The 18,182-nt window shown below is 64.2% G+C and overlaps 1 protein-coding gene across 4 annotated transcripts in view; it reads left to right on the top strand.

Moving 5' to 3' along the window:
* SEPTIN9 (septin 9) overlaps positions 1-18,182 on the top strand; it is a 145,905-nt gene that overhangs the window by 50,488 nt on the left and 77,235 nt on the right. The window contains exon 1 of one of the 4 annotated variants that reach the window (XM_042967573.1): positions 4,593-4,764. The exons of the other annotated variants lie outside the window; for them this stretch is intronic. Coding sequence (XP_042823507.1) covers positions 4,710-4,764 — 55 coding nt within the window. The 5' untranslated portion in view covers positions 4,593-4,709. Of the gene's footprint in view, positions 1-4,592; positions 4,765-18,182 lie in introns of those variants that run through there. 4 annotated transcript variants of the gene reach the window in all.

Here is an 18,182-nt window from a genome sequence, read left to right on the forward strand (position 1 = left end):
ATAAGCCAGGCACAAAAGGACCGATACAATAAGGCTTCACGTGTAGGACTTTCCCCAGAGTAGCCACATTCACGGGGACAGAGAGCAAGACGGGGACTGCCATAGGCTGGGGCGCAGAGGGGAAAACGGGGTTATTGTTTAATGGAAATAAGAGTTTCGGTCTAGGACGACGACAGCAGTTCTGGGGGTGGTTGGTATTGACGGGTCTACAACAGCGTGATGTGCTTTAGTGCTCCTAAAAGTGGTTTAAGGGACGCCCGGGTGGTTCGGTCGGTTGAGCGTCCGATTTTGGCTCAGGTCACGATCTCGCGGTTGGTGAGTTTGAGCCCCGCATCGGGCTCTGTGCTGACAGCTCGGAGCCCGCTCAGAGCCCTCTCTCTCTGCCCCTTCCCCCTCTCCCCCCCATCTCTCTGTCTCTCTCTCTCTCAAAAGTAAACATTAAAAAAAAGTGGTTAAAACGATGAATTTTATGTTATGTGTATTTTAGCACAGTAAAAAAATACGTTGCCCCGTTAGGAACAAGTTGCATTATGAAATCATCCGTTAGACTTATATAATAGGAATTACTGACAAGTAATCGCATCAAAGACAAAGGTAACGCATATATAGTACCCACACTTCCTAAGTATTTTATTACACTTTACTCTATCCTCTGTGTTCTGGAAGTCCGCAACTTGCCTTATCTGTAGGTAGGAAATGCTATGCGGTGTTAAATGCCAGCAGGTTGTTAAACATTAGGGTTGCTCTGCCCGTGTTGGGGGCACTTGAGGTTAGAAGCAGCCTGGCCTGCAGATATCTTGGAGGTGGAAACTCACTGATGGCCTGGATGCGGGGGTGAGGGAAACAGAGGACCCGAGGGCGATGCCCGGACACTCGGCCTGAGCCGCCAGGTGGATGGTGGAACCATTTACAAAGATGGCGACCTGAGGGAACCTGGGAGCCGTGGAAGGTCCGGCAGCCGATGGGTCCAAGGCTCTGGAGCTCGGGGAGGCCCTACTGTGCTCCGGGCCCAGGCAGAGCTGAGACCGTGGGCCTTCGCCCTGGTCTATGAGGAAACAGATGGTCCACTTAACAGGGTGTCCTGTCCAAAGGCCCAGGGCGGGCGGGCAGGCACAAAGCCACTGTCCTCCCTCTGCCCCCCAATCCCCACACGGAGCCCGGGGTCATGGATACTGACTTCGAGCCAAACGGCTGTTTCCTCCCATCGATTTCCTCTCTCTTTTTCCCAAGGCTCATCCCACCGGGGCCTGACCTGTGGGGTTTCTCTTCCCATTTCCAGAAAGGCCTGAACTGGACTTTGTTTCACACCTTTCTTGCCCATCCCTGGCCCCCGGGTGTTCTTACTAAAACTTGCTGCTTGCTGTCCTACGTGTCCCCAGCCCCCCCAGTCCCCCGAGGACTGCCACCTGCCCGGCAGCGTTCCTGACCTACAGCAGGTTTTGGGGAGGCGTCGATGGGGCCAATGTCCGTAGAGTGTCTGGGGGCCACGATTATAAAGGACCACACGCGAGGAGCTTAACACGGCAGAAGTGTTGTCTCTAACGTTCTGGAGGCCAGAAGCTGGAAGCCAAGGTGTCAGCGGAGCCTTGCTCCCTCTGAGGGAAGACTCCTCCCTTGCCTCTTCTAGCCTCCCGGGTCCCAAGTGTTCCCTGGCTTGTGGCCACATCTCTCCGGGCTCTGCCTCTGACTTGCCATGGCCTTCTCTGCATCTCCTCCTTTTTTGGTCTCTCATGAGGCCACTTGTCATTGGATTTAGGGGCCAGCCTAACCCAGGGTGGTCCTATCTCGAGATCCTCCCCTTAATTATATCAGCAGAGAAGCGCGTGCCGGATCAGGTCCCGTTCCGAGGTTCGGGTGGGCGTGTGTTTTCAGAGCACCCACTATAGGGTCTCACGGGGGACCCGTGAGGTGGGTGGACCCTCCGGTGTCCCTCTGGTCACACCTTCCCCTCGGGCCAGGCCTACAGACAGTCTTGCCTTCTCCCGTGGTCTTAGAAGAGTGCGCCGTGACGGAACGCGGAGGCCTTACGGTTCTGTTTTTCTTGCCACCTTTCAGCTCACCGTCCTCTCTCTGCCGCTGCCACCTTTCTCTGCCCAGCGTCCCCGCCAGGATTGCCCGTCCTGCCCCTGGCCTGGACCGTTCTGCCCCGAGGAGGGGGCTAGGGGCCCCTCACCTCCCCATAAGCATCGGGCCTCCTCAAGTCCTGGAGCTGCAGGCTGGACACAGAGATCAGAGGTGATCACAGGCAGGGCTGAGACAGGGCCAGATGGATGATCCAAGCTGACAAAGAGAAGGCCCAGCAGCGGGCCGGATTATCTTCGAGTTTGGAGAAGGTGCTTATTATGGGAAGGGTGGCGCCCAGCTGTTTCCCATCTCCTCTGAGGACAGAAAAAGAGAGGCACTAAACGATGTACAATTAGAGCAGCTGGTTAGATACAAGGGTGAACTTCCTGGCCGGGAGTGTGGCCAAGCGCTGGGTTGGGTTGCTGGAGGGAGTGTGGGGGATCTCCTCACCTGGAGGTGTCAGGGTTTGGCAACGGTAGCCCCAGCGGTTAAGCCGAAGGCAGGTTGGGGCGGCCCGGATGGGCTCCCGAGAGCTCGGGCCCGTGCCCCCGTGGGGCGCTTTCTGTCCGCGGAGGTCGCTTCCCTCCTGCCATTGTCCTCTGCGTTCCCACAGGGGAGCGTTTGGGTGAGGCGGACGCCCTGGCCGGGCCCCTCGAGGAGATAAGCCTGAGCCTGCTGGGCTCCGCTGTGAATGGAAATGAATAATGCCCAAGAAGCCGCCCCTGTGCCAGTCTGGTGGTCCTGGATGCCAGCTCTCCGGGAGAACAATCACGCGGGTGTGTCTGCGCTCGCCAGGTGCTTTTTATAAAAACGCTGGCGAATAACGCCGTGGACCGGCGTCTTTCCAGGGGCCCGTGGGCTTAGCCCGTGCCTCACGGGCGGGGGACCCCCAAACTCCCAGACGCGGGACGGACAGGTGGCCCGGAGGGTTGGAAGCGCCCAGGGCTGGCGTGGGAACCATCGGGGGGCCATTAATGCCGCTGGCGACTCCGGTCTTGAAACCCGGGCTCCCGGGCAGATGACGGGGCCTGCGCCTCCGAAATGTCTGTGGTTTTGTGCTTCCACATCCACAAACTCACTTAGTTGAAAACAGTTCAAAATATCCAAAGCATGAGGGAGGGAGTGACCGCTTTTCTTTAAAAAGAAAGGACTTGATTTCGTCTCTTTGATAAAGGCCCCCCTGAACGCGGCGTATTCTCTCAAAGAGGTGGGGAATGACGGGGGTGGCAGGCGGGCCTCAGTGGATCTTTCAGAACCAGGGGTGTAGGGGCTGGGAGAGGAGTGGCAGTCACCAACCTGAGACCCAGGATGAGCTCTCGGGCGCTCAGATGCCACACGGGAGGGGACGGTGGCCAGCCCGGAGGGTGTAGTGCCACCCGGCCTGACTTGGGACAGAGGCTCTGGGTCTAAGATGACAAGGGGGAGAGTGGACAGGAGCGCCCGACCAACCAGCCAGGGCAGTGGAAGGGAGATGCCCTCCGCTGTAGGTGCCAGACCTGGAGGGCCCGTCCTGGTCCTGGGGGCTCTGTCGTGTTGCTTCTCAAGTTCCAACCCCTCCTGTTGTCCCCAGCCTCCTGGAGGACCTGCCTGCGCATTGAATCGGTGTTTGGGAATGGATGGGGAAGTGCAGAGGTTGTGTCCTGGAGGGCAAGGCCCCGCCCTGAGGTCCAGAGGAGACGGGGAGACCCCTTGCCTCCCATTCCGGAACCCCTTCCTTCGGATCCTGTGAAATACCTCCGCCTTACCAGGGGGAAGACCGGGGTCTACGCTGGGCCACCAAGCAGGCCCTTAGTGTGGAGGCGGGGGGTGGGCACACGTCCCTGGCCGACGTGGCCCGGGCGCTCCTTCTTCCCTGCCCCACGCCCCCGGTAGACTGGCACCTTTTCTGTCACCCCGGGGGTGGTCGGGTGGGGGTGGGGAGTAGCCGGAGGGCCGGACCTCTCGCCTGGCCACGTGACTCCCGCGCTCGCCCCTCGCCCCGCGGCTCCGGGCCAACAGGCGGGGGTCCCGCGGCCCGCCAGCTCCGGCGCTTAACCCTTGCAGGCGCTGAGCGCGGGAAGGCGGCGGCGGCGGGCGGCGGTGAACTTTGTTTGGCTGCGTAAATAAAACCTCCCGCAGGAGGAACCCTGCGCCCCAGGGAAGGGGAGGAATCTCTTCCCCCCCCCCTCGGCGCCGCCCCCGCGCCGCCGCCCGGCCCCCACATCCGCCCACATCTGGCCGCGGCGGGGCGTCCGGGGGGGAGGGGCCGGGCCGCGTCTGTCGCCGTCCCGGGGCGCGGGGCCAGGCGGGGCGGAGCGGGGCGCCGGGTCGCGCGCCCAGGACTCGGCCTGTCCCCGCGGCGGCCGCTCGGGCCCCAGCCCTCCACCACCCCCACCCCAGCCCCAGGCCTTGACGGGCGGGCGGAGCAGCCAGTGCGAGCCGCGGAGGCCGGGCCGGGTGCGGGAACCTGATCCGCCCGGGCGGCGGGGGCGGGGCGGGGCGGGGGCGCGGGGAGCCGAGGCCCGGCGCCCGCCCGCCTCCCCCATTCATTCAGCCGAGCCCGGGGGCCGAGGGGCGCGGGCGGCCAGCTCTGCTCGGCGGGAGCGCGGGCGCAGGGCCCGGGCCTCCGGGGCGCTTCCTCGCCGCCGCCCTCCGCGCGAGCCACCATGTCCGACCCCGCGGTCAACGCGCAGCTGGACGGGATCATTTCGGACTTCGAAGGTGGGTGCCGGGCGCGCGGAGGGGCCGGCGGGACCCCCGAGGGGGCGCCCTGCCGCCGCGCTCCCACCCCCCTCCCCGGTCCCGCGCCCTCGTCGCCTACGTGGAGGACCCGGTTCGGGGGACCGCGCGCCTCGGCGGGCCCCGCGCTGCCTCCCCGCTTCCTTCCTTTTATTGTATCTGCCCGAGCGGCGACAGCCCCCTCGAGGGCTCGAGGGGCGCCCGCGGCACCGGCCCGGGCGCGCGGCTCCCTCTCGGGGGTCACTCGGTCCCCTCCCTCCGGCGCTCCCCCGTCGGCCTTTGGGCCCCCGCGGCCCCGCGGCGGGTCGGGGAGCCCGTCCCCCGCCCCTGCGTCCTGCCCCGGGCGCCGCCGCCCTCCCCCACACCAGCTTCGGGGGGGCCCGACCGAATCGAATTCCGGCTGGGGGAGGCCGCCGAGCGGACACGGCCCGGGCCGGCGGGGTCTAGAGGGGGGCGCCCCTGGGGCCCCCATCGAGGCCTGGGGACACCCCCCCCCCTTCCGCCTCCTGGGGAGTTGGGGCCTGCGTGCCGGTAGGGAGCGCCTTTTGGTCCCCTCCCCCCTTCGGGGTTTACAGAGTGTGCCGAGACTTAGGGGGCTTTGCCCTCCGAGGGCGCGGGGCTTCCCAGCTCCGACCCTGTGTGTGTGTGTGTGTGTGTGTGTGTGTGTGTGTGTGTGTGTGCGTGCGCGCGCGCGCGCCTTCGTGCGTCCTCGTGACTGCCTGTGGCTCTGCGTCCTGCGTCCTGGGGAGTAAATAAAGCGGTCGGGAGGGAAGCTCACACAATAGTCTTCGGCGCTCCCGGGCCGGATTTCTGAGGGGCGGGCCTACCTCTGCTGGGACCTGGAGCCCACGCCCCTCGAAGGGGCTCCCTGCGGCCTCCGGCGGAGTCCTCCGGTGGGCCCGGCCTTGGGGAGGCTAGGCTGGAAGGAGTTTTGGACGTCCGGGTGCCAGGCCGAGCCTGCAGGTCGTCCAGCCACCGGGGGGCAGAGCCAGGGCTGGCATCTGAGTGTCCGGGGCTCTGCAGTACTCATGTTCCACCCGGGGTCAGCCGCGTCTGCGGGCGCGCTCCTGGGGACCAGAGTCTGGCTGGATCCCGAGCAGAGCCCTAGCGGCTGTGATTCGGGATGGGGTCTGGGCTGGCTTGAGCAGGGGTGTCAGGAGACAAGAGGGTTTGGGGTCTAGCGGCCGGCACACCCTTGCGGAGGACGCGCCCGCTGTTGGCTGGCTCCGTAGTGGGCACACTCTTGTGATTCTGGCTCTGAGCACCGGGGGAACTAGGGGAGTTCCGGTTCAGCGGAGCCATGATGGCTTATACCCTGCTGTCTGGACATTTCGGGTAGCGTGCTCATACTGGGGTGTCCCCACGTCTGCTTGCCCAGAGCGTAGCTCTCCTGCAGCTGCTGCCTTGGGACTCCCTCTGTGGCACTTAGGGCGTTTCATCTCCTAAGTGTCCTGGTGGCAGAACCCGCCCCGTCTGGAGAAGGCTGCCCCCTTCAGGCTCCGGGCTGTGTGTACATTCGCCTGGTGGCCTGTGGGAGTTGGGTTGGCTTGCGAGATCCTGAGATGAAAACGGCCTGGCCAGGCAGGCTGGGATTTCTGGGGCACAGCAGGGTTCCACGGTAGCCCCGAGGCCGGATGGGGAGGCGGAGACTTGGGGGTGGTGTGGTCCTACAGCTGTTACAGCACTTCTGCCTCGGGGTCCCCACGTGTAACTCCATCCTGACCCCGACCTGCCCCATCTGGAGATGCGGGCCGCCTGTGTGCTGCCTCCCAGGCGGCTTCTTGACCCTCTCATTTGGTCGGAGACAATGGCCTCATTGAGACCAGCCTGCTGCGACAGTTGGCGGTGTTGTGATTCCAGGGGGAGAGTTTTCGCTCTTAGGGACTCTCCGGTTCCGTGTGGTTCCGTGCGTGCACCAGTCCCCCTGCTGTGTGCTCTGGGCAGTCGAAAGTGCCCCGAAGGCACAGGAGTCGGTGTTAGAGCCCTCCCGGCTTCCGAGTGGAAGCGTGTGCTAGGGCCGTTCTCGCCCAGCTCGGGGACCGGAATGGCCTCCCTAAGTGCCCCCGGAGCTTGGAGGGGAGCGGGCGTTGGCGACTGAGCCTGGGGTGGACGGCCGTGGGCCAGGAGCCGGCAGAGGAAGACCGTGGAAGACCCAGAGCTGCAGTGAGTGATACAATCTGGCAGAGCCCCGGCTGAGAAAGGTCGCTGTGGAGGAGGCAGACCTTGGGCGAAAGTCGGAATTCATTTGCGCGAGGAAGGAGAAGAGCATTCGGATTCCGGGCGGCAAAGCAGAAGTGGGGGAGGCCGGAATGAGCCGACCCATTGGAGAACAGGGCACGAGAAGGGGCCCTTTGGAGCGGATCGGAGGGCCAGGCGTGCCCGCCGGGAGTTCGGACGGTCCTGGGGAGGGAGGCAGCAGCGTAGAGCCGGGGGAGCGCCGGTGTGTGTCCGTGGGGCTGCCCACGTGCCATCTGGGTTTCCGCAAGGTAGGACGAGGGGGGTGGGGAGGGCACCGCCGGCCCCGCAGCAGTCGCTGCGCCCCGATAGTTCCGGGGCGGTCGGAGAGGGCAGGTCGCCAGGCACGTGCTCGCTGCCGAAGAACAGAAGCTCCAGGGGCCGCCGCCAGATCCCGGCCGGTCGGGAGCCGTGGCGATGCTGGCCGTGGTTTTCGGTCCTAGCAGGCTGGAATCCTGCGGGGCGGCCAGAGGGCCCTCGTCGGTGTCTTTGGGAGTTTGGAGCTAGTGAGCCGTCCAGGCCGGGGCAGAGGGGAAGGCTCCCGTTGTGGGGTGCCGGGCGGGTGTCCGGGGCAGGCAGAGAGCTGCCCCGGGTGGGTGTGCGGGGTGTGCGGGTCTGCGGATGCCCCGTGTCCAGGGCACGTCTGCCCCCTGCCCCGGGCAGCAGCACCCTTCTCTCTTTGGCTCTGTCACCTGGTGGAGGTGAGGTGGGGATTCAGCCCGTCTTCCGTCGTGGATGTGTGTGTCGGGTTCGCGTCTGCCCCGGGCACTGAGGGGGCGGCAGTGCCCTTCGTGCGCGTGCACCTCCCACCCTGGCCTTTCCTTTTTGAAGGGTGAACTCAGAGCTCCCTGGAGGACCCCATATAGGGGCAAGAAAAGGATTCTGTGTTTTGCTCTTGTGATTTTTTTTTTTTTTTTTAGAGAGTTTTGTTCCCTATCCGCCCTCCCCCCCATGAAAGTAGGCCTGGAGGTGACCTCAGCGCCCCGAGCGATCGGCGGGGGGACAGGAGGGGCGGCTCCGTCCCCGATCTCGCTCCGGGTCGGTGGACGCAGCAGTTGGACAGGCCGTTCTCGAGTGAGAGCGGGGCCAAATCTGTTATCGTGAAGGCTGTTACGGCTCCGGCCTTTGTGTAACAAAGCCCTTCCGAGTGCCAGCTGCTGGCCTGTTTTCCTCAGCGCTGTTTGCTGCAACCGTATTTGCATGCGGTAGAGGAATCCTGAAAGTGCCTCATGTTTGCTGAAACTCGGTGCGGCCCAGCACCTAGGTGCTCCGGTCCCACAGCTGTGCTCTGTCGCCTACGGGTTGCGTCCGCCCTTCCGGATGGTGGAGGACCCTCCCAGACGCGCCCCGGAGGCTCTGGGCCCAGGAGAGCGGGCTGGTGGGGGGTGGGGGGCTGGGGGCAGGGAGATGGGACTGCGTGGACCAGCCTGCTCATCTGGGAGCCCAGACACCCTCGACGGCTGGGTCCAGGTGCACCTTTCCTCCCAGAAGGACGAGGCCCGTTGCTTGGTGACGGGTGCAGACCTGTCCCTGATTAATGCCCATGGACCTCTTGAGTGACGGCGCACCCTGCCTTCCAGCAAGACTCGAGGCCTCCCGTGAACGCCACCTCCCTGCAGGTCGCACCTTTGCGGCGGGAGGCGGGAGCCGCGCGGCGGTGGGGTCCCTCACGTGGGCTGCAGGAGCCGGGTCTGTGGGATTTGGCCGGTGTCTGTTCTGCAGCTGCGAGGGGCGGCCCTCTTGGGGGTCCCGCTGCCACCCGCAGCACTGGCCTGGTGCTGTCTGCATCCGGAGCATGGGACCGGGCACGCCCACCGTCCTCGTCGTGAGGAGGAGAGCAGACACGCACGCACGGGGTAGCAGGAGCGTCTCTGTCACCGGCTTCCCCGCCGGGCTGAGCGTCAGACCTGGGCTGGGGGTTGGAGTGGGGGTGGCGGGGAGAGGCAGGCGGGGCAAGTCGGGGTCCACAGGGGGCGGGCCTTTGAGAGAGCCCACGTGGTGTAATGCTGCCGTTGGAAGCACCGGGGAAGCGGCCGAGCCTGAGCCTCAGTTTCCCCTCCCTGCGAGCGTTGCCCTGGGGTTTCGGCGGATTTGGCCGGCAGCACTGGGCACAGGTTCTGCTCTTGGGGGTGTGGTGGGTGCCGCTCTTGGAGCTGGGGGGTGGGGCGGGTATTTGCAAGAGGCAGGTGGGTGTGGGCGCCTGGGTGATGGGAGGTGCTTCAAGGCCGCCGGCGAGGGCCAGTCTGGTCCCCCCGGGGGCGAGGCCGGACAGCGAGGTCAGCCTGCAGACTCGTCACGCCTGTGGAGCCTGCCCAGGCTCCCTCTGGTTCCGGCACACGCTCAGGCTGCTGGCCAAACCAAGGGAGCCCCTCCTCTGGCCTGGCACACCTTCCCTCCGGGGTGCCACCGCTCTCTGCCTGTCGGGGTGGAGGCTGGGGTCACGTGGGCTGTAGGGCTCCTTCCCTGGAGAGGTCACCCAGCCCCCTCTGCCGCCTGCCACCCCCGAGCACCGCAGGTGGGTGGACCCGCGGGCCTGCCTTACAGCAGCGACATGGCTCGTGCTGGACCGCCTCGCTGAAGACGGGCAGGGGGGTCGGGCCGCCAGCCTTCCTCAGAGGTGGGCGAGGCGGGGAGCCTGTGTCAGGGAGGGGACGTGCTGGCGGGGGCGTCCTCTGGGTCCAGTGGCCCTGTGCAAGTCCCGACTGTGTGTGGGCGCTGAGCTAGGAGAACGGCCTCATCTGGGACCGAGGGGGGCGGTGAGGGCAAGCCGAGGGCACGAGGAGCCTGGGCACAGGACGGGGGCCTGGGGGGCTCCCCGGCCTGGAGAAGCAAGCCCACAGCTCAAGCTCCCGGGGCGGGTGGCGGACACACGGCCGGCACGGTGTCCAGCACACGGTGCACACTCGCTCAGGCCACGTATGCGGAGGAGGCCGTCTTGCCGGCGGGGGGCGGTGACACGGTGGCCCCCGCGTGAGGCGGCGGTGGCTCCAAGGCAAACCCCGATGTACAGACGGTGTACCCGCCCAGCAGGAGCCCGGGACCTCTCGGCCCAGCAGCCGTGGCCCCAGCCTGCCCCTCGGTGCCGTAGACTAATATCCTGGCACTTGCAGGGCAGAGGGGGGCCCCCTCCTCCTCCTCCTCCTCCTCGTGTGCCCCGAGGGCAGGGGAGGCGCATTCAGACGTCCAGCCCAGCTGCCGCCCCTCCTTAGTTTACCGGCCAAGCCACCCCGGACTTGGGTTGATGTGCTGCTGGGCAGGGGCTCCTTGGGGTACAGACAGGAGTACCCCTGCTTGGTTTGGCAGCCAAGACCCGGGGGCCAGGCTCCAGGGATCCGTGTCGGTCCCCAAACCCAGGAAGGAGTCCCACCTGCCTGCCTGGCCAGACCAGGTGCTCCCGGCTGGGCTCGGAGCCCCTGTGCCTCTGCTCTCTGTTCCGTGGCCGCGACAGCGGGCTGCGTTCTGCACACCCTCAAAGACGTGGTGCTGTGCGTGGCATGGTGGGCTGGGTTAGCGGTGAGGGGCCCTGGCAACCGGGGGGGCTCCGGTGGGAGATGCATCAGCGGTTTAGGTCCCAGGAGGTTTGTTTGGTTTTTTTTTCGATTCATCCCAGAAACTCAGCCAGAAATGAGTTGCTGTGCTTTCTCTTGACAAAGCCACTAAGGAAAAATGGTCAAACAGTGGCTTTCTTTCCAGAGACCTCTCGGTTTTTCCCAAATTTGGAGGCTCTCTGAGTTGCTTACGAGACCGAACTGTCCGGAACTCTCTGGAACATGGTCCCAGAAGCTTCGGGGTTTGTAATCTGCAGCCAAACAGACCCAGCAGTCGGTCCCTAGACACCCCCGGCGCCTGGGGCATTTCTGGGCACAGGCTGTTTAATTTGGTCGCGACAAGAGTCTGGAGGCTCCGTTCAGCCCGGACCGGGAGACATTCTAGAAACTCCCAAGTTTGTCGTCATTTGTTGAAGTGCCGCCAGCGCCCAGGGATTTGGGCGGAGGGACGAGGGGACAACGCCGGTGTCCGTGGAGTCCCCACGCCCACCCTGGGGCTCTTGCAAGAGTGGGGCTGCAGAGGAGGAGGGGAGCCCAGGCCTGCCTCTTTCTTGCGTTTGGTTGCTTTCCCTCGTCCACTCTCACTCCCGGGTTCCTGAGTCTCTAACGGCCCCTCCTGGGAGGGTGACCTTCCACAGACTCTGGCCTTCTCCCTCCACTGGACCGAGTTGCAAAATCCAGAAAATCCAGGGCCCCTGGCCTTGCATGTGTGTGTCCTCCCACCCGTGGCTGAGAGCTTCCTGTGTCCCTGTCCCCAAGGCCGGGAGCCTTTGCCCTCACACACTTGGAGTAGCTTCCTGGGAAAGCCAGTGGAGAAGGGGAAGGGGGGAGGGGACCCCCGCGAGGGGACCCCCGCCCCCCACCTCCCATCTACTCCACTCCTCCTCTGGTCTCCGAGGGGCGGGCTGTCTGGCTGGGGGTTCCATGGTTGTTCTCTGGGTACAGGTGGGAGGGGGCGGGGGTGCTCAGGTCCAGTCTTGCAGGTGGTGGGGAGGTGGGTTTATCCTGCAGCCTGGGGCTTATTTGGACGCAGTGGAGAATTCCAGGGCGGCTGCCCCGCCGTGCCCAGCCTTCTCAGTTGTCCAAGGAGGGGCTGGAACCTGTGTCTTTTGCAGCCGGTGTCCGGTCTTTTTTGATGATCCTCTGTCTTGTTTCCTGACCCAAACCCACTTCCTTCCCTGGTTCTTTTAGGAGCTCTGGCTAATGGCTAGCTGTCATTGCCGCTGGACTTTAGGCCGTCCCCCGGGGCAGGGCCTGGGGGTCCTGGGCACCTCCCTGTGCGTGGCTGCAGCTGAGGGTCCCCCTGGAATTGAGGAAGGGAACCACCCAGGCCTCTCTCTGCCCGTGGGAAGTTGGGCTATGGACAGCATCATCTTTCTCTTCGGTGGGAAGAGAAGAGAAGTCTCCAACATGGGCCACCTTGCTGTCTCCCCTCCCCCGGGCCCTGACCTGGAAGACGGAGATGTTTCTGGTTCTGACTGTCAGGGCCAGCAGTCTGGCGGATTCCCATTCTGTCCCGGGCAGGATCTCAGTCTGTACCCGGGCCGGCCCCCTCCCTGGGTGCAGGAAGCCGGCTCTGAGCAGGGCTGTTTGGCCCTCCTTTCCATGTGGGTGGGCGGTTTCCCTGCAAGTGGTAGGCCAGGCCCCTGCCCCGTGTCCCCTGGAGACCGATATTATCTACAGTAAAAGCATTCAAGTTCTCCTGGCTTCAAACCAGGCCTGGAGGGGCGGTCTTCTCTGCTGTCCCCTGCCTCCTGTCCCCCGTAAAAAGCCAGGGGAAGGCGTGCTCTGTAAAGTAGCTGGGTTTTGGCTTTTCCTCCGGCTCGAAATGAAGTGCTCGAATCCCTGTGTTCTCTGGAGGGCCGGGAGAGGATCAGTGGTGGGGGGGGTGAGGCGGCCAGCTCATTGGTTTATCTGTGGGCACCAGCTGAGTGCCAGCTCTGTCCTAGGTCCTGGGGATCCAGGCACGGGCCTAAGAGGTGTAGGTTCCGGAGGGCTTCCTGGAGGAAGGAGCACGTAACCAGAGTCCCAGGTGGGAGTTTACCAGGCAGGGTCTCCAGGCAGACGATGCTAGCCGGCTTCTCCTGTGATTTCTGCCAACGGGTAGTTTTGCGTGGGAGAACCTGGTGTGGCCGCACTTGGCAGAGGGTGTCCTGGGCCCTGAGGGGGGAGGGGGCCGTGCTGGCAGGCCCACGTGGAGGTGTGACGGGCACGCAGGCTCCATCTTTCCTCCTGGTCAAGAGGCTGGGTGAGCTGGGAGGGACTCGGGTGGTGAATAACCCAGGTGGAGAGAGGCACCCGATTTGTTAACTTAGCGGGAGGAGAGGTGGGGGGCAGGTTGGCGAGGCTGAGCTTGAAGTCCTGGGCCTTCACCAGAACAAGTCAGGAAGGCCTGCTTTGCTGAGCTACGAAAGAAACCCTTGGCAGGCCTGGGGCCCCTTGGGGGTGAGATGGGAAAGACCCTCATGCACTCACACCTTGGTGGGCCCAGTGCACGGGGAGGAGGGAGGGGGAGCAGAGTCCTCTCCCTCCCTCCTGGGGCCGCTGTCCCCAGCCCAGCCCCTGGACCCTCGGGGACACCGAGTGGTGGGGCAGCTGGGGTGCTGGGGACACTGCTGAGGGAGGAAACCTTGCGCCTGCCCTGTGCGCTCAGATATTTAGATCTCTCCTGATATTTAAATGCTGAAGCCAGGTTCCTGCAGACTTCTGCCCGGGAGCCAGCTGTCAGGCTCCGGCCCCCTCCCTCCCGCATTCTTTGTTTCTGACCCAAGTCCCGTCCCTTCCAGCCCCTTCCAGCTGTTCGCCCTCTGCTCACAGAGACACTTCCTCTGGCCGCGCGGGTTCTTACTATTTTTCGAAACGGTCTCCTTTATCGGGCACTTACCGCGTGCCAGCCACTGGGTTGGGCACTTTACATGCGGAGTGTTCCGGGCCCCCCAGAGTCCGGCAAGGTGGACAGGCCTCTGAGGCTCACTCAGGTGCCCCCTGGCCCGAGGCCACCCTGGAAGGCAGACCGGGTCCTCCCGCCCCGCCCCTGCATCTGGGCCTCACTCCCTACTCCCTCTGGCCCTCCCCGGTGCCACCCTACACGGCCTGGCCTTGTCGGGCCACTGGGATGGAAACCTCGGGCTGCTTGTCGGCGGTGGGTGGGGACAGCTGGGGGACAGCAAATCTGCCCCTCCTCTAGCCCCAGCCTCGCGGCCCCCCAGCTCCGAGACCTCTGTTTGCGAGACAGGAACGACTGCGCCTACCTTGCCGGGCGGCAGGGAGCTTGGGAGAGGCGGCCCGGGGCCCGGGGCTTAGCACAGGGCCCGGTGTGGCGGGCCCTCTCCCCCGTAGGGCGTAGCTCTCGGGGGCCCGGTGGGGTCTGGAAAGCGGTGTGACCCTTAGCAGGCTGGCTGGGATCGGGCTTCACGGACGCCCAGGCTGTGATGTTTGCCTCTCCGGGCCGAGGTTTCCCATCTGTGGAGTAGGGAGCAAGCAAGGTCACCGTGTCTTGGGGCGGTCACGATAACCGAACGGGCCCCAGAACGGTGCCCGGTGTGTCGTAAGCAGGTGGCAACATCACCTCCTCACTCCGTCACACTGGGGCAGGACTCAATACGAGAATATGACGGTGGGGACACAAATGTTCAACGTACGGCTGGGACAGACAGGAACAAGCTTTGCTCTTGCCTGCAGGAGGGTGACAGGCTGTGGGGAGGAACGTGACCCACCGTCCTGGGGGGCGGGGGAAGCAGGCAGATTCGGTGGAGGCTGGTGGGGGGGGGGCGCCGCACCTCTGCCCTGCCTGTGTCTCCCGCAGCAGGTGAGTTAAACCGTGTTTTGCTGTGCAGCCCGCACCCCCCTCCCCTCCCCACCCCGCTGCTTGGACCTTCTCTGTCAAGGGTAAACACAATGTGGCCGTCCATCCGGTAGGGTTTGAGGCCTCGTGACCGACACGCCCCCTTGTCACATGTGCCTCTGCCCCCAGCGGTGCCCAGTGTGCCCTTCGGGTCATGACGCATCCGGGAGCCGAGTGGTGGTGGCTGAGGCTGGATGGACGTGACCTTGGGTGACTTTCGGGGAAGGCAGGGGTGGGTGGGGCTGCCGGGCTGTTCCCATGAAGGTTGGTACTTGGGGTTTTCCCTTTGCAGGATTCTCGGGGTGGGGTGGTGGTGGAGAGGTTAGTGAGGCCCCTCCCCCTCGGACGTACCTTGGGGCGCCAGACCCACCCAGCCTTCCCGAACCAGAACCTCCAAGAGGCGGAGACCCACAGTCTGTTTTCTCACAAGCTCCAGAAATGCTTCTGACCGGCGGTCAGAGCCTCTGAGAAGGATCTGGAAGCAGGGCCTTCGAACTGCAGAGGAATTCACAGAACCAGTGTCCCAATGCGTAGAGATGTGGCCCTCGAAATGCTGCCTGCAGAGAAGCGCGGAGCGTGTCCCTGCACGAGCCCGCTCCAGAGACGGGCTCATACGTACGCACGTCAAAAAGATTGGAAGGCCCTTTGCCAAAATATTGACCGTGGTTATCTGAGTCGTGGGTGTATTGATGTCTTTTCTTCTGTCTTGGCCGCCGCTGACAGATTTTCTACGTCGTCCGCAATAAATAGCTTTTATGGTCAGGAAAAGAGCGGTAGATATCATCCTTGCAAGTTGATCGTCCAAAAGGAGAATCTCTCACTCACCCCGGTCTCCCAGCCCGGCTAGAGAGACGGGCCCCCACTGGCTTTTCTGGCTCCAGGTTTGGGTTGCTGGGTTGAGTGAAGGCAGCTTTGCTCGAAGGTGAGCGGGCCAGGAGCCACCTTCCCAGGCCGCCAGCTGCGTGTTCGGCCGCAGAGGAATGTGGCCAGAGCCGTGGTCCTCGACCTCAGAGCACCCCCCCCCCGGGGGAGGTGGGCTGGCCCTCCCTGTCCATCCCCGGCCGGGCCCCTCCAGCTCCGAGTGTTGGGAACTTGCTGGACCTGGCTGGTTCAGGAGGAGCCAGCAGACCGGGAGCTGTTGGCCGACTTCAGAAATGGCCCTCGGGTCGTGGGATGTCACAGCCAGGAGGGGCTTTTCAGTGCTGCCCATCTGGTCCGTCACCAGGACGCCGAGGCCAGAGGGGTCATCTCTGTGGCCCATGAGCCGCCCCAGCTCTGGGCTCGGCACTGCCCTGACCCTCCCACACTGAGCTAAAATTCTCTGTTTTTGGTTAAGGCAAGACTCATTCCTGCAGGGCAGTAGGCGGGGTGGGGTGGGCTCACGAGGTGCACCCGGGGTAGTTTCTGGACGGGTGAGGGCCCCTGCAGCTGGTGCTTGGAGGCTTCCGGAGGTGGGAATCGGGAGAGGCAGTTGGCTGCCTGGGCCCTGCCTGTGGGGCTGCGAGGGCGGTGGGGGGTGGGCGTCGGGGTGGGGGTGGTCTGCCGGCCGGAGCTCTGGCACAGGGGGATTGAGAGATGGCTGCACAGGAGCTTCTGTTTCTCCTCCCGCAGGCCCGATGCTCAACGGAGGGTTGTCTCTTTACGGGGTGTGGCCCTGGGGGTGATTTATCTGTCCACCCGCAACCGGCCAGCCAGGTCACAGGGTCACACAGTGCCTGTCCCAGAGGCCCTCATCTCTCGGGAGGAACGTGCAGCAGAGGGAGGGTGCCCTTGCAAGGTCACGTTCCCGGCTGCTGGGACGCACTGCCCGCTCTGCCCAGAGGAGGGGTCTGTCCTGCGTTTCAGGAGGTGTTTTTCCCAAAGCCGCGCAGGGCAGGTGAGCCCTTGGAGGCTCTGTGACCGAACAGAAAATGCGAAGGAGAGTAAGTTCACCACTGCCTGGGTGCCATGGCTGGGTGGGCACTGGGAGGGGGGACACGAAGAGAACAAGTGTGTGCGATCAGCTAGGGGGGGACTTGGGGCACAGGGCAGGGGCAGGGGCTTTTGGTAGGAAGGAGACGAAAGGGCGAGTGGGCAGGGAGTCAGCGTGAGCGTGAATTTGCCGCAGCAGAGTTCCGCAGGCTAGGGGGTGCGTAAAGCCCAGGTCAGGGGCCCGAAGTCCAAGGTCAAGGCATCGGAGCGGCTGGTTCCTTCCGGAGGCCCCAAGAGAGAATGTGTTCCCTTCTGTCTTGGGTCTTGGGGCTGCCCCTCGGTCCTTGGCGTTCTTGGCTTATGGACACATCACTCAAGTGCCCGGTCTTCACGTGGCCCCCTCTCTGTGTGTCCCTGTTCTTTTCTTTCCTTATCTCATACGAGGACACTCGGCATTGAATTTAGGACCCACCCGAAATCCAGGATGATCAAATCTTGAGATTTTTTTTTTAATGTTTATTTTTGAGAGACAGAGCACGAGCAGGGGAGGGGCAGAGAGAGGGGGAGACGCAGAATCCGAAGCAGGCTCCAGGCTCCGAGCCGTCAGCACAGAGCCCGACGCGGGGCTTGAACCCATGAACCGCGAGATCGTGACCTGAGCCGAAGTCGGGCGCTCAACCGACTGAGCCCCCCAGGCGCCCCAAATCTTGAGATTTTTAATCACATCTGCAAAGACCGTGTTTCCATTCACAGGTTCTGGGGGCTAGGACACGGACGTGTCCTTTTGGGGCCACTCTCCAACCTGCTACCGCGGCACGTCTTAGGGCAGCAGAGTGTTCTAGGCTAGGGGGTGAGTGGGATGGTGGGCGGGCGTCGGGAGAGCAGGCTTGGACAGGCCTGAGGGCGTGACTTGGAGGGACGTTGGCCTGCCCGGACCTCGGCCTCCGCGTCCGTGTGGCAGGAATGTGGTTGCGTCCCGTCCCGCCTGCAGTCCTGAGCAGCTGCCCACGGCCCTCCTGCGCGCGTTCCCAGGGGCCTCGTCAAGTTCTGGACGGATGCTTAGAGTTGGTGGAGAGCTCGCTGTCCCCGGGGAGATCCCAGTCAGGCCCCGAGCAGGAGCCCTGCAGCCCGCCTCACTCAGCCTCCACCTGGGGCTCTTAGGAACGGCCAGATGGCCTCCCTGGTGGAGGTGCTACTGCTCCCTGGGAGCCCCTTCCAGAATCTTCTCAATGTCCGGCTGTGGTCTCTACCACACAAGACTCCCCTCCTCCTCCTAGTTTTCCGTGCCCCTCCTCCTCTGGCAGACCGCTCACGTCCCTGAGGGTGAAGACCAAGGCCACGTCACCCTCTGGGTTGGCAGGACCTGAACCCGAGAGTCCACGTCGGTGCCCGGAGGGCTTTGTGTCACGGCGACTCTACCCACCCCCCACCCCCATTCCTCGGGGGCCTGGGGAGCAGCTGGACCCCCCGGGTGCCGCTCTGACCGGCACCTGACCCTGCTCCCCGGGGTCACTGTCCCCTGTAATTAGGGGCCGGGGCAGCACCCCTAGGCCACAACACAGACGGCTCCGTCTGTCCCTCTGGCGTCCCTTGGCAGGCGGCGTGATTAATGGAGGGCTCCACCTGGGCCGACTGGCTCCCGGTATGAGGCTTTTTTTTTTTTCCCTTCATTTTTTTAAGTGGTTTTACCACCTCCGCCAGTAGTCAGTGAGGTGAGGAAGGGGAGGTGATTCCTCCCCCCGACCCCCACCCCCGGGCAGATAACAGCCAGCACCCGGGATCCCCGAGCCGTGAGCAGAGACCGGAGCAGCGGCCCCCTTGGGCAGGTGGCCACCCTGAGGCCACCCTGACCTGCCGGGCGG

Source organism: Panthera tigris, chromosome E1, assembly GCF_018350195.1.
Source record: "Panthera tigris isolate Pti1 chromosome E1, P.tigris_Pti1_mat1.1, whole genome shotgun sequence".
Taxonomy (NCBI): Eukaryota; Metazoa; Chordata; class Mammalia; order Carnivora; family Felidae; genus Panthera; species Panthera tigris.